At 33.8% G+C, this 15852-nt stretch overlaps 1 protein-coding gene and 1 long non-coding RNA gene across 4 annotated transcripts; one reads left to right on the forward strand and one right to left on the reverse strand.

The window, feature by feature from the left end:
- Positions 1 to 1645: 1645 nt before the first annotated feature.
- LOC101221352 (protein argonaute 10) lies at positions 1646 to 10117 on the forward strand. Of its 3 annotated transcripts, none has more exons than XM_031882631.1 (22): positions 1646 to 1877; positions 3025 to 3665; positions 4015 to 4223; positions 4436 to 4585; positions 4687 to 4820; positions 4919 to 5028; positions 5135 to 5241; positions 5371 to 5509; positions 5772 to 5888; positions 6076 to 6183; positions 6276 to 6347; positions 6578 to 6700; positions 6776 to 6935; positions 7057 to 7178; positions 7430 to 7567; positions 7651 to 7793; positions 7918 to 7980; positions 8622 to 8685; positions 8760 to 8895; positions 8992 to 9065; positions 9171 to 9297; positions 9434 to 9615. In XM_031882631.1, exons 2-22 carry the CDS (start codon positions 3189 to 3191, stop codon positions 9613 to 9615), a joined length of 2955 nt encoding a protein of 984 aa, XP_031738491.1. In that variant the 5' UTR covers positions 1646 to 1877; positions 3025 to 3188. The 3 variants fall into 3 exon arrangements, with proteins under 3 accessions (XP_031738491.1, XP_004134114.1, XP_011650956.1); XM_004134066.3 differs by lacking the exon at positions 1646 to 1877 and adding an exon at positions 1897 to 2140 and having other exon boundaries at positions 9434 to 10117; XM_011652654.2 differs by lacking the exon at positions 1646 to 1877 and adding an exon at positions 2176 to 2515.
- Positions 10118 to 12925: 2808 nt separating this feature from the next.
- LOC116402555 lies at positions 12926 to 14865 on the reverse strand. Its single transcript, XR_004214991.1, has 2 exons — positions 14474 to 14865; positions 12926 to 14347 (listed from the first exon to the last, which is right to left on the reverse strand). It is a non-coding gene; the product is annotated as an uncharacterized LOC116402555 (long non-coding RNA).
- Between the last annotated feature and the right edge of the window lie 987 nt (positions 14866 to 15852).

The raw sequence follows: 15852 nt of genomic DNA on the forward strand, positions 1-15852 counted from the left end.
GTCCACAACTTAGGGAATAAAGTAAAAATCTACAATTTCTATTGATATGCATAAGGTTTTTTCACTCTTCTTTCACATCATAAATATAAAAGACATATTATTTCATGTAGTTGGAGAATGCTTTATATGATGTACAAATGGCAAAAAAAAGTCAATTGAAAGACACCCTATTAAAACGAATAAGTTAGTGTTGATATGATTTAGAAATAAACATAGTTGATATCAAACTTAAAAGGAGTGGACATCATATGGTGAATCTACACATTCACTATTGTATAGAAAGTGTTCAAATCAATGAGTGATACTTAATAATTCAAATATGTTTGGTCAAAAGTTTATATCAACATTCGAATTATTTGTGCACATGTGGAGGAAATATATGTTTTTGGAAAAGTATTGAGGCTGTGGGAACTTTGTAAAAGTTTGGTGGTGAAAGAGAAATATCACATAAGTGGTTATCCACAGTAAGGCATGATTTTGTTAGAATTGTATGAATGCTTTTGTTGTTTTGTAATTTTTTTCAACTTCAATATTATGTACATATCGCAATGCCATTCAAAAAACAAAAGGATAAAGTGTAGTTTTGACTTGTCATTGTTCTACCATTGTTTTATAATTTATAATGTTAGAATGAGATTTGAAGCACAAGGCCAATTTTCTTACGTTATCAAATGCCAAATGAATCCTGATGAGGCAAGTGAAACACACTTAAACTTAGTACTTATGAAAATAAAATGTATATCATCAATTTCTCTAATTATGTTGTCTTCTTTAGTTTAACTATAAGAGGGTAATGCCCGTCATGGCTAAGATTGACACCTTGAAACACTAAATTATACAACCAATTATCTTGCATAAAAAAAACCCGTATCGACCAATGATCATATTATTACATATAACATCCACTCTTAGAATTTTGTAAAATAAGTACTACCTAGCTATACTTATAACTATATTGTTGGTACGAGTAATCCAATTGCATTGAACACATATGATATTTTGAATTACTAGAAGTATATATGTAGTATATGTTCAAATACGGGGTCTTATAAAGTTATCTATTTTGAATAGTTATAGTCAAATAAACTCATTGCTCATTCGTTAAGAAGTTAAGAAGTGTAGTCGATTTTAGGAATTAAAATAAATTAATTTAATACTAAGAAAAACAAAAGAATGAAATTGATAGTTGTCATTCATCCACCAAAATCACATCTATGTGACAGTACCAATTCAAGTTCATGGAAAAGAGATTGATTATGTTTGAAGTGGTGGATAGTTGAGTGTAAATGAATGTGAGGAGAAGAGAAAAAGAAAGAAAATGAGAAAGAGAAGAGTGGACCCGAGAGAATGGACCGTTACAAGGAGGAGGGTAAGAAAGGGCAGAGAGGAAGAAAGGGTTAAGTTAAAGAATAGAGATAGACAGCATCATAGTCTAGTTAGCCTACCTTAAAAAGATTGAATTTTTTTGGGGCTTTAACAAATTAAACCATTGCATAGGGAACAGCCAAAAAACAAAAGAAAAAGGGTTTCAACAAAAATGAAAAGAGAGAGAGAGAGGAAACATAGCAGGAGAGAGGACTGCAAGTTCGAATTATTCTTCTTCTGTGTATGATTGCTTTTATAAATACTCAGTCGTCTCTTTTGGACTCTCCTTCTCTCTCTCTAATGCTTCCTTTAATTTATGGTATGTGGTACGTCCCCGAGGCTGCGCGATCAGAAACAGAACCGAATTAGAGGATAGAGAAAAACAGAGTAAAGAGAAAAAACAGAGTCTTTTTAAAAAAGGAAAGAGAACGGAGAAGATGGATGGGGGGGCAGGGTGCTCACAAGCCTTTTACACGTGATAAAGAAAACACCAAAAGCCACCTTGCATGCGTGTATAAAGCTTCTTCTTCATCATCATCTCTCTTTCTCCACGCTCTTCTCTTCTTCTTCTACTTCTTCTTCTTCTTCTTCTTCTTCTTCTTCTTTCTCAAACCTCTCACACATTAAACCACCTCTCAACCCTCTTTTTGCTTTACCCTTCTTCACATTTTTCACCCATTTCCTATTTTACTCTCTTTTCTTCTGTTTTGTTTGTTCCAGTTTTGGTACCTCTCACTGCTTGATTGGATTGGTTTGGTTTTGGTTTTGGTTTTGGGTGAGTTTTTGTTTTGTGTCTTGTAATTCTGGGTTTTCTTCCTCTTCTTTACTGTTACTTCTTGTGGGCATTCAATGGGGCCTGCCTTTTATTTTTTTACATCATTAAATCTTTGGGTATTGGATGGATAGTGAGTTTACTACCCTTTTCAATGTTTATTCTTTGTCTTTGGATTTGTTCTTGATTTTTGTTTTCTTCTGGATGGTTTTATTCTCTGTCTCTGCCACTTCCCTAAGTTCCATATCTTCCTCTTCCTTTTAATACCATTTTTCTCTTCTTTTGTATATACTCCTCTTGCGTTTTTATCTGTTTGGGTTTACCCATCATCCCCATCGAGATTTTCGTTTCTAATAGCCAGACAACACTAGTAAATAGGTTTGTCTTATGGGTATTTCCGCTTTGGGTTTATTTTTCTGGGTTTTCTCCGTTTTATCTTGCTTCAATGGAAGATTTAGTCGAAATAAGATCTGGATTTCGAATTTCTGTCACTTTTTTTGGACTCTTCTCCTTGCATATGGGAATTTTCTAGCCGTCGGAGATGGGTTTTCTTTTATGCTATGTAGTATTGGTTCACTGTTCTATGAAAACGAAAGCTTCGTTTGGTTGAATTTGTTTTACCATGTTTTCTTTAGGGATATATATGGTGAAACAATGGTTTTTTTAATTGGGTTTTTGATTTAGCAAAGGAACAGTAATGCTTAAAAATGTAGAAGAAACGGCCAAAATTTTATTCCGCTTTCAACTTTACTTTGCGTATGAAACAATGGATGTATTTCTCTGTATCATTGTCTCTGTTTTTTTAACCTTTTGAAGAATTTTTCGTCATCTTGTTTGCTGACATGCAATTTTCCTCTTCTGGGTTCTTTTTTTTTTCACCTCCTCAGCAGGATGACGTCTTGAATCCGTGAAGAAGAGGGAAAATGAGTTCAGAGTAAACGTGACTGTGAAGAAACTTCATGTTCACCATTTTGTGAGCCTTTAAGCTCATTTCCAAACGAGTTCTTGTACCATTGCCAGTCTATTTTCCAGACAGTAAAAGAAACCCACCATGCCAGTACGGCAAATGAAAGAGAGCTCCGAGCAGCACCTTGTAATCAAAACCCACTTGCAGAACACTGTTCAAAAAGCTCCAAAATCAACCCAAAATGGCAAAGGTCCGCCGAATCTGGAACACCAGAACATCAAATTTCGAAACCCCTCTTCCCCTCCGAGTAAAAACAGGGGTCGGAGAAGGAGCAGAGGTGGTCGGAAATCCGATCAGGGAGATGTGTTTATGAGGCCCAGTTCTCGGCCCTGCACGGTGGCACGTAAACCCGATGAACCTGAGTTTAACGCCGGAGCTATGGTGGCGAGTACTAATCCAAATGGTGGAATCATTAGTGGGATGCAAATGGGTTTTCGTAATTCAAGCAAGTCTTTGAGTTTTGCCCCAAGACCTGGATTTGGTCAAGTTGGAACAAAGTGTATTGTAAAAGCAAACCATTTCTTTGCAGAGTTACCAGACAAAGATTTGAATCAATATGATGTAAGCAAACAAGGAGTTTAACAGTGAATTTTCCCTTTGCATTCTAGTTCATGTGCCTAAAGCAGGCAATATATTTTATTTGTTCTTTCATAACTGGGGAGGAAGGGAGTGAGAAGGGGAGGAGGGTCCCTTCAATCTGACAATCAATTTTAAGCAGCAATTTTCTTGTAAATTTTTGCTGTTGTATTGTAGTTGAAAATGAATAAGTATCTCTTTTCGTCATGTCATTTTCTCAACTTAAATGGCCTTCATTCTGTTCTTTTTGTCTGCTTGACTTATATCTTTCCTTCCCCTATTTATTTATTTATTTTCTTTTGTTTTCCCTCCGTTGGGGGGTGGGGTTCTACAGGTTACAATTACTCCTGAAGTGGCATCAAGAACTGTGAACAGAGCCATCATGGCTGAATTGGTGAGATTATACAGAGAATCTGATTTGGGAAAAAGATTACCAGCTTATGATGGCAGAAAGAGTCTGTATACAGCTGGTGAGCTTCCTTTTGTATGGAAAGAGTTTACCATCAAGCTTGTGGATGAAGAAGATGGAGTCAGTGGTCCCAAGTAAGAATTTACAGTCGTAACAGTGTCTTTGTTTTTTCTCTGCTCCCTCTTGAATTTGAAAAGCTTCGTATTCTCTGTGTTGTCAATTTCCTGTGTTGTTCATTATGATAACGTATCCAATGAGTTCTAGGATACTAAAATTTTGAACTAATGTGGATTGTTACAACAGTCATTCAACTAATACAATTGTAAATTTGTAAACGAATACCCAGGAGGGAGAGGGAATATAAAGTACTTATTAAGTTCGTTGCACGTGCAAATTTACACCATCTGGGTCAGTTTCTGGCGGGCAAGCGTGCTGATGCTCCACAAGAAGCTCTTCAGATACTGGACATTGTATTGAGAGAGCTTTCATCCAAAAGGTAGAGAATTGGTCTATATGTTTTAAGTTCATACAAGCATCAGCAACACATGCTCATGTTTTGAAGTTCTTTTTTGCTTATTGTGGTGGTATGTCATGTAGGTACTGTCCTATAGGGAGATCTTTCTTTTCTCCTGATATTAGATCACCTCAGCGGCTCGGTGATGGGCTAGAATCATGGTGTGGATTTTATCAGAGTATTAGACCTACTCAAATGGGACTGTCTCTGAACATAGGTAAATTGGAACGTACAATTAAAGCTTTGTACTATGATTTGCGCATATTTTACTTTAAGTGTGTAATCTTATTATTCTTCTCATTCTGTTGTTAAAAGATATGGCTTCAGCTGCGTTCATTGAGCCTCTCCCTGTCCTTGAGTTTGTTGCTCAGCTTCTAGGGAAAGATGTTTTGTCACGGCCACTGTCCGACTCCGATCGAGTAAAGGTGCATCCTTTTATATATCTGATCGTGTGCTCTTTTTGAGCCTCAGACACTTTACCTGTTTCCTTGTCCATTTCATGAGTTAAATTTAACTTTGGACATAAAACAGATTAAAAAGGCTCTGAGAGGGGTGAAAGTTGAAGTAACACACCGTGGAAATGTTAGGCGGAAGTATCGAGTTTCGGGTCTGACATCACAGCCTACAAGAGAATTAGTGTAAGCTCTAATGTTCATGAATATGTTCTTGCGCCTGCTATACATTGTATTGAGTCCAAGCTTTTCTTTATCTACGTTGGTTGTTTACGTGTGCAAATGCTCTGGTTGCTAATGACACTTCTTTATTAGATTTCCTGTTGATGACAACTCAACCATGAAGTCAGTTGTTGAATACTTCCAGGAGATGTATGGCTTCACCATTCAGCATGCACATCTCCCTTGCCTTCAAGTAGGAAACCAGAAGAAGGCAAATTATTTGCCAATGGAGGTTGTTTTTAATACTTCCCCTGTTAATATTAGAGTAATAATTCTTCACCTGTTATGATTATAGTAAATGTGTAACTAGCCTTTCTGCCTACTGTCTTGTTTCCTCAACTCAACCCATTTAAATGACAATAAAGCATGAAGTTAGGGTAGATAAACAAGTTTTTGCACCTTTAAGGCCTTTTGCCTAATAGGAGGAGAAAAATCTTGTGTGTGTGTATGTGTTTTTTTTCTTAAACTGTAATCTAAAACTCTTGCATTTGCAGGCCTGCAAAATTGTGGGGGGGCAAAGATATACAAAGAGATTGAATGAAAAGCAAATAACAGCACTTCTAAAAGTCACGTGTCAAAGACCTAGGGATCGAGAAAACGACATTTTGCAGGTATTGTGGGAGCTGTTGTTATGGGAATTTCTTTTATCCTACCATAATGTATTTACAGGAACAGGATATTTATTGCCCAATAGGAAGATGATGCTAAGTTTATTGCAATAATTTTATCATTCTTTCTTGGTTCTTTTTCTATTCGCTGGAATAACAGTTTCTTCTCCTGTCTTTCTAACTTTGCTAGACTGTCCAACATAACGCTTATGACAATGATCCTTATGCTAAAGAGTTTGGGATTAAAATCAGTGAAAAATTGGCTTCTGTTGAAGCTAGAATTCTTCCTCCTCCATGGGTATGCCTATCTCTTCTAATTTCATGCTATTCAGTAAATTAATGAATGCGTTTTGTTTACCCTGACATCAACTTTGTGATGAACCAAAACAGCTAAAATATCATGATACTGGTAAAGAGAAGGATTGTTTGCCTCAAGTGGGTCAATGGAATATGATGAACAAGGTAAGTGCATCGTTAGATAAACTTTGGTTCAATGATTGTACTTGAGCACCAGCTTATTATATTATAATTCTGAGATGGCCAATTCTTTGACTTATCAAATAAAATTTCTTTTGTTCTTTCTCCTTCAAAGTACATCTAACAACCGCCACTTTCCCTGTTGATTCAAGTATTTTCTTTTTGTGCAACTAATACAAAACCACCTGTGATGACATTGCTCTCGTGTATTGCAGAAAATGATTAATGGAATGACTGTTAACCGGTGGGCATGTATCAACTTCTCTAGGAGCGTGCAAGAGAGCGTAGCTCGTGGGTTTTGTTCTGAACTTGCTCAGATGTGTCAAGTGTCTGGAATGGTATGTTGGTGCTGATTCTTTCTTGAAGATTGATGTGTTTCACATATTATTGACCTCAAACTGATTATGTTGTAGGAATTCAATCCAGAACCAGTTATTCCAATATACAATGCAAGGCCAGAACAGGTAGAGAAAGCTTTGAAGCATGTGTACCATGCTTCCATGAACAAGACTAAAGGAAAAGAGTTGGAGTTATTATTAGCTATTTTACCTGACAATAACGGGTCGCTTTATGGTGAGCTGATACAACTTTGTCTACTGATGATTACTGGCCATATTTTTCTGATAAAATGATCAGGAAATGAAGAAGATGTACCTAAAATGATATCTTTCTTTTCTATCATTGTGATTTGTAGGTGATCTTAAGCGAATTTGTGAAACTGATCTTGGTTTAATATCACAATGCTGTCTTACAAAGCACGTGTTCAAGATAAGCAAGCAATACCTTGCTAATGTGTCACTGAAGATCAATGTCAAGGTATGATGCTGGTCCACGATCTTGTAATTGCACTAAACAACAGTGTTATCTTCTTCATATTTTGGATGAAAGTGGAACAGAATCTTGTAACGTTAAGGAACTGGTGTAGTTACTCCTAGTGCTACTTGTCTGGTCTGAAGGACTTCATAAGGCTCTACTTATCCAATAATGAAAACGATAAAATCACTTTGGATTCTAATGAGTTTTGTTTGCTTTTCTTCTTTTCCTCTTCGCTACCAATTCAATCTCAGATGGGTGGAAGAAACACCGTTCTTCTAGATGCTATCAGCTGCAGGATACCACTTGTGAGTGACATACCAACAATTATATTTGGAGCAGACGTGACCCATCCAGAGAATGGCGAAGATTCCAGCCCTTCAATAGCTGCTGTACAGTCTCCTAGTTACTGATATTACTTGTTTTTATTCCACATTCCTGATTGTGTTACTAATGGAAGTTTGATCCATTGCAGGTAGTAGCCTCTCAGGATTGGCCTGAAGTGACAAAATATGCAGGGCTAGTATGTGCTCAAGCTCATAGACAAGAACTTATACAAGACTTGTACAAAACTTGGCAGGATCCTGTCCGTGGCACTGTCAGTGGTGGCATGATCAGGTCTGGTCTATGAGATCTTGTTCGTTGGAGATTATGTTACTCGTTTTTTTAGAAAGGAAATGGATGGTGCATATATTGCTTCTTCTTTGAATATTGATTTATATGGTGCCAATTATTGTCACAGGGATCTTCTGATTTCGTTTAGGAAAGCAACAGGGCAGAAGCCTCTCAGGATAATATTTTACAGGTAAGCAGTTTTATCTTCATGTGATATTGACTAGTGTATTTTTTTCTTACTTTTTCAACTTTGAGTTGGAGAACCTTTTCTGAATCAATGGGTGTTAGCTCGCAAAAGAACATATCTTGTTGAAAATTCTTGTCTTTTTTTTTTTTTGTTACCATGAGGGATAGTTAAAAGAGGGATCAAGCTGTTTGGACATGTTTCATGTTAAGAATCGTAGCTGTTACGGATGGCTGGTTGCATCCCTCGCTCATTGTTGAGCTTCTGAAAGAATGGTTCATTATATATAAACTAAAGCAGTATTTCACCAGCAAACTTCAGTCCTGTTGACTAGAGTATTTTTTAGGAGTTTTCGAAACTGTTTGGCAAGACAAAAATATCCGTTTATATAGCCATAAATTGAAGGGTTCAACATCGACATGAAATATTCACAAATACCTTTTTATCTTTTATAAATGATCGTGTAACATTACAAAAGTCATATATTTGCTCCAATATGAATAGAAATACTAAATAACAATATCCATAAGTTAGTTAAAGATTAGAAGAAATAAATAAATTATTAATCTAAAAAACTATTTCCTGCTTCTGTTTGTTTTAGTTTAGGCATGCTAGCTGTCTTAAGTGCTTGCCAATTTTCTTGCCAGGGACGGCGTGAGCGAAGGACAATTTTATCAAGTATTACTTTATGAGTTGGATGCAATCAGGAAGGTGAGGAACCTAGGAATACGTCCTCTTTGTTTTGTGTTTGACCTTTTTTATAACATAGCACCCTTTTGGTACAGGCATGTGCTTCTTTAGAACCGAATTACCAACCACCTGTAACATTCATTGTCGTACAAAAGCGACACCACACCCGATTGTTTGCCAACAACTATAGAGATAGAAGTAGCACAGACAAGAGTGGGAACATTTTACCTGGTACAGTTAAATCCTTGTTACTCAGTCACTTTATCTTTCTGTGACGCCAGGCTTGAGTCGTTAATCCCATAGTTGGTCCGTTTATTCGATTTTCAGGAACTGTAGTCGACTCCAAAATATGCCACCCAACAGAATTTGATTTCTATCTCTGTAGTCATGCTGGAATTCAGGTATATTGACCTCCTCCCTCTTCTCTTCCTTCAAGTTTTTCAACTGAGCTATCATTAGTTCACTGTCTTGATCCAGATAAACTCATTTTGTACTGTTTTCTGCAGGGAACGAGTCGGCCAGCTCACTACCATGTTCTTTGGGATGAAAACAATTTCACTGCAGATGGAATTCAGTCGTTAACAAACAATCTTTGCTACACGTATGCAAGATGTACACGTTCAGTTTCTGTCGGTAAGCGAGCTTCTGTTATTTTTGAGTTTAACTTTTGCTGCCATAGGCTCATATCCATGTTCATGATTTCATCTCAGCTTTTATAGTTACATATTTGCTGTTCTGAAGTTGCTGGTTTTGTTTGGCATTCATGCAGTCCCTCCAGCATACTATGCACATTTAGCTGCATTCCGAGCTCGATTCTACATGGAACCGGAGATGCAGGAGAATGGCTCAGCTGGTCGTTCGGCCAAGAGTACACGTGTCACCGGAGAATGTGGGGTTCGTCCTTTGCCAGCTCTAAAAGAAAACGTGAAGAGAGTAATGTTTTACTGTTAGAAAGTAGAAGCACCAAGCAAAGGAGAGGCTGGTAGTCGGAGCGATGACTGGAAATGTTCAGGCATCAGAAACTTGACTCCTTCCTCTTTCCTCTGCATTTGAGTTTCTTTGTAAATGAATCATCATCATCAATGTGGGTTCAGGTAGGTGATTTTAGTTGGGAGTAAATGTAGAGTTGGTTAGTTAGTTATAGGCCACCCCTTAGGTGAGAGTTTTACATTTGCTTTACTACTGCACTTTGTAATTGTCAAAATCAAGTAACAGTGAGACGCACACCCACTCAAGCCATAGATGACAGATTCTATTCTCACCCACATTTGTAAAGAGCTGTTTTTTTCCATAATGAATCGGTATAGATGTGTTGGAAATTTCTCTCATAAAGTCTGCTCTGCCTTCATTTGTACCCTTTCATGTTCCAATGCATCATCCCAAAACAGACCCTAATCTTTGTATATTCGTTGCATCAGAAATTACTTGAAGAACCTACCTGTTAATATGATTATTTTAACATGTGTTTATATATATATGTATTTTGCACTTGGACTATACTTTAGAACTAACATATTTTGCACTTGGACCATGGTCCAACCTTGTGATTCTTAAATCACAAGTCTAGCCCCAAAACCCTTTTTTAATTTTGTTATACAAATTGTGTAATTGTCAACTAACCTGCGTATGAATTAATACACTCTCAAAAAAGATATTATCTCATTTGTTTTTAAAGTTTCTTTTATATTTGATTGGTAAACTTCAACCTATTTGAAATCGGTCTTATAAAGAGAAAAAAGAATTAGCCCAATGAAGAAACCTAATAAAAAGAAAGCATACGCAAAGAGTGACAAACAAACAAAAATTATATCCATACCCCAACCATACGAAGCTGTGCAAAAATGACAAAATTCGTCAGCCCAAACCTAATGTGAATGAACATTTGAACTAAAAGGTAAAAAATGCCCTCATAATTCCCTTTTATTTGAACTATGATTGTTGTATGATTTTTATTTTGCCAGTTAGTAGTTTTTAATATTCCCTCGTGATTGCCTTCTAATTTCCTTACAATTACCTTCTACTAACAATTACCTTCTACTATTTGACACATAGTAGATGTGTGATATTATTATCTCAACTTTTCTTATATTTTTACAACAATAACTTCGTCGTTTAATAGACATGCGATTGCTTTCTAATTATCATATTATTTATCTTTTACTCTTTGATATATAGTTATTTATGGTATTGTCATTTAATTGTCTTTGACACATGATCAGTAGTTTATGATATTACTGTTTTTTTTTTTTTTTTCAATTGGTAGGTAGTTTCTGGTTGTCTCTTGCCTGCTTTTATTTTGGTTATCTGGTTCACTATCTTCGAATTTGATTAATATGTGATTGTTATCCTCGATAAACTTCCATCTGACGTTCTAAAATTTGACAATGAATTAATTAAAAAATTACAATGTCAAGATGCTCCAATTTACATTAATTGAAATGGATATCCACTACAATTAATGTGCAAAATTATGCGCAACACAAAATATCAATTAATGATGTAATGCACAACCGTGAAAAAATAATAATCGTTTTGTTTCAATTTTTTCTATCCATTGACAATTCTCAAATATATTTAATAATATAAATGAATTTAGAAATATTTGTTAAATTTTAAAAATAAAGATCTTTATGTATTAAGCAGACAAGCAAGAACGTTGGGGGAAATTCATGATTGCTTTTAATTTCATTTAGAAAAGCTAAAACAATGTTAGGTTATATGTAAACAATTATTATTTAAATTCGAACCACTTAAAAATAGTTGCATGTTCATGTTTTGATTTATATTTTTGCACGTTTGTGTATTCTTATTTCCACATCTGAGTCTCGGGTTCAAATCTCCATCATCAAGAGAGTGTTCTTTACTTTCTTTTTGTTTTTTTATATTATACTTCTTTTATTTTAACATTTTTTTGACCTAATTTTTTTTCTTTATATTATATTTATTATATTTCTTAAAATTCCTTTTGGACCTTTTTGTTTTCATACTATAGTGTTATTTTGTTTTTATTTATTATTAACTTTTTTTTTCATATTTAACCTTGTACGAAAATTTCAATATTTTTTAGTTTTTTATTTTAAAATTTTGAATTTGTAAATATAAATTATTTTAAAAGTTTAGAAATATTTAATCATATGTGAGTCAAAATTCAAGTGGGAGATAACACTTATCAACCAAATTTTGATAACACTTCAAACATAGATACAACAATTGTATTTATTTCTGCATTGATACTTATTTGTTTTAATTGATATAATCTTTTTTGTCATTTTATCAAACATATGACATCTTTTTTTTTTTTTTTTTGTAATATCATGTATTATTACAAACAATGAAAGAAATGAGAACACAGAAAATAGTTCTTAGATAAATTCTTCGTTTTCTTCTTCTTTTTTTTCTTTTTGATAAAGAAAGAGAACATATGAATGGTTATAAAACATATGCAACGAATTCTGAATCCAATTTTAATATCAAATAAAGAAATAGTAACACTTTGGTCTTGAATTCTTCCTAATGTAACAAACTTTGATTAGATAAATGTCGATGAGTAAGAACTAAAGGTACACGTCCAAGAGACCAAGATCAAAACTATATTGTACGTTATGGTTATTAATTACACCCATAAATCAAATATACAAATATAATATACATGGCAACAAAATTTTTGTCCAACTTTTCGAACTTTTATTAAACTAATTTAAAATCTCTCTGGCAACAAGGTAAGTTAATTATTAAACTCAAACATTAAATTTTAATGACATATATACTTGGATATAAAATTGTATTTCAATTTTTTTTTTCATCAAGTATTTGTAAGCTATTTAACAGAAATCTTATATGTACACTTCGCAAAGCGTGGCATGTAAACCTCTAGTTCCAAACACTTGTCATTTAACTACATATCTATCCATTAATATTTATAATTTGGTTTGATATAAAATTTTATTATTAATTAGTAATATCCTAATTCATTTACATTTATTTACTTATTTCTATTTTTATTTTATGGTGTAAATTAATTAGATTTTTTTTCGAAAATAATAAAAAGAAATAAACTATTAGTCAAAGATTGCTACAAATGTTCTCGTGTTATCTATATTTTCTTAAGAGATTGAAAATTTTATCATCATTCAGAAGAAGTTGGAGAACCAAAACAAAATAAGTATATACACATCAAACATCAAATATTGAGGTTCTTCTTCTCTAGTACCCTATTTTTCTGCTCAAAATTAAGGTTTAGAATGTAGACCAACAAAAAATGTAAACTTTAAAATTACATTTTATTTTTACAATATAATAAAAATATTTATATTCATGTCAATATCAAAATTTAATATCATACATATACATTATGAATCATGGTATTCCATAAACAGTATCAAACTGGTAGAAGAAAAGGATTCTTGCCCTGCTCACACACTATTCATCAGTCAATAACGCTCTTTATTTTGTGAAAACCCCAGAGAGAAAAAAAAGGATACGAAAAAAACCTTATGGGAAAGGAAAATAAGTGATTTTTTCTGAAGCTGATTTGGGTATTCTTTTCTTCAGAGGGCTACTTTTCCTAGGCAGCCTGAAAATGGAATGTAAAAAACCTTTTCTTCCCTTCCACATGATCACTATATATAACTATCTTCCATCTTCTTCAATATTATTATTATTATTAAGTGTTAAAGTTGTTTTGTAGTTATGTGGCTTTTAATGGAAATATGAAAGTTCTGTGCATGGACCAACAAAAAAAAACTTGTTGAAGGTTATGACAGATTCCTACCAAAAATAAGATTGAGCGATAGAGAGTTAAAGGAAGTTGGAGGTTTTCAAATTCTTAGTAATATTCAAAGAATTTCAAATAAAATGTATCTAATGCAAAATAATTAAGGAAGTAAGTACATTAATTAGTAGTTGTTTATTCATAATAAGATTGGGTTAATCTAGATATTTTTTTTTAAAAAGCACTGTTCAAAAGGGTTGAGCCCAAAAAAAATGCAATTAATGCCCAAATTATAAACAGAAGGAATTACAGATTAGGACACCGATTGAAAAGGATTAAGGTAATTAATTAATTAATAAGCTGGTAATGAAATCCAATCAAACATCTGTCTTATCTTCTAAAATACATTGAAGGCGAAAACAAGCATGTTTCTTTTAAATCACACTGACAATTTTTCAAAGAATTAATAATGAGTGTTTTTATTCACTAAGCTATGTTCGGATTTAGCTAAATAATAATTATAAGTTTGGTGTAGATTTTTGTTTTGAAAAAAAGCCGTTAAAACTGGTGTTATATTGTGACTTTAACATCCATTTTTTTGCAGAAGGATAGTTAATGCTCTCTTTTCTCTTTTTGTTTCTTATTTCTCTCTCTTGATGAAAACAAAAGAGATATAATGGAAATCATGTGAAAAAAATTACTTGATGGCATCAATCCCAAAAAACAATATGAAACAGACAAATTGCAACTCCATCAATCTTAATAATTAGGGGTCACTCAAAATCTTCCCTTCAGATAAACACCTTTCTTTCTTGATTCAATTGAGACCGAACGAAAATCCAATAATGACAATAAAATAAAATTTGAAGAAATTAAAAAAAAAAACCATATATATCAGCCCTAGCTGGAAAGAGCTTAAAGATAAACCCGCCGCCTTGATCAAAGCTTTGAAGGAATCACAAACCCTAATTCCTGCCCCCCCCCCCCCCCCCCCCCCAAAAAAAAAAAACAAAAAAAAAGAAAGATGAATCCAACAGTAAAATGAAAAATTGATCATAACCCAGTAAAAAAAAAACAAGAAATTAAAGGATCACATACCTTAATAACGAAACCATATGAAAGAGAAAAATTAGGGTTTTCTTTTTTTATTTTTTTTTGGGGGGGGGGGGGGTGGGGGAGAGGAATAAAATGAAATTAGGGCTAATTTTTAGGGATTAGAGATAGATAGATGGTAAAAGGGCAAAGCAACAACAGGTGAAACTGCCGCATGATCTGATCTTTCCTCAAAGAAGCAGAAGAAGCAGAAGAAGAAGAAGAAGAAGAAGAAGAAGAAGAAGAAGAAGAGAAAAGTTAAGATCATGCTGGCAGCTTCAACTGATAGTGGTTCACCATAAATTGAAGGAGTTAAAGAAAAAATTAGCTCAAAGTAAAATCTAGGGTTTGGGATGAAGAAGGAAGAGATTGAAGAAAAAGGGTATAAATAGAAGAAGAATTTTTATTATTTATCTTAAAAGAAAAAGGATTAAAAAAGTGGTCCCTTAGTTTATTGAAAGTTTATAAGGGGCAAGTGGGTGCAAATTGAATATTATCACGCCAAGACTACACCTCATGCAGCTCTTTTGCAGAAGGGCTTAATGGGTTTTTTCTTTTCTTTGCATTAATTAGCCTTTTAACCCTATATTGGCGTGGGGACCTTTTAAAAAAAAGAAAATTCAATTTTAATTAACATTTTCCCTCTTCTCTCTCTCTCTCTCTCTAGGTATGAGAGAGAAAGAGAGATTAATTAGGGGTGTGGTGGTTCACCATTAACGAAAACCTATTTCACACAACAATACAAATAACAAACACACAGAGAAAAAAGAAAAAAAAAAGGGACCGTTTCTTGCATGCAACCTTCTTAGTTGTCACTTTAAAACCCTTTTCAACTTCTTCTTTTTTAAAAATTAAAAATCGATTAAGTTTGCTTCTTTGTTCAACCTAAATCCAATGAATTTGAAAACTGACTTGTCTCATCTTCTATGTATATATTTATATGAGAAATAAGCCTTAAACTAAACCGAATGATTAAGAGATACATAGTTTAGTGTACACACACACACACACATATATATATATATTGTGAGTGGCGAGCAAAGTTTGAACCTGAAATTAAAGTGTTATTTAATTTTTTTAAAAAAACCGTGACATTGAATAGTTTTTCTCTCCTATATACCCCTTTGAGCTGTAATTATACATAAGAACAATATTTAATAGGTAAATCCAAAATTAAATGAGCATCTTTTTCTTTCCCAACTGCCAACTCAACTGTTGCACCATCTTTGATAACGACAATTTAGAGAGAGAGAGAGAGAGACTTTGATGACACAAAATAATTTAATTATGTGTTTAACTTAAGGGGGTTGGGTGTTAATTTAATTAAAAGGCGTAGTTTGCTTTAATTTCTTGTTTAGTATATAGTCCTTTTGATCATCTTTTTT

This window comes from Cucumis sativus, chromosome 3, assembly GCF_000004075.3.
Source record: "Cucumis sativus cultivar 9930 chromosome 3, Cucumber_9930_V3, whole genome shotgun sequence".
Lineage (NCBI taxonomy): Eukaryota > Viridiplantae > Streptophyta > Magnoliopsida > Cucurbitales > Cucurbitaceae > Cucumis > Cucumis sativus.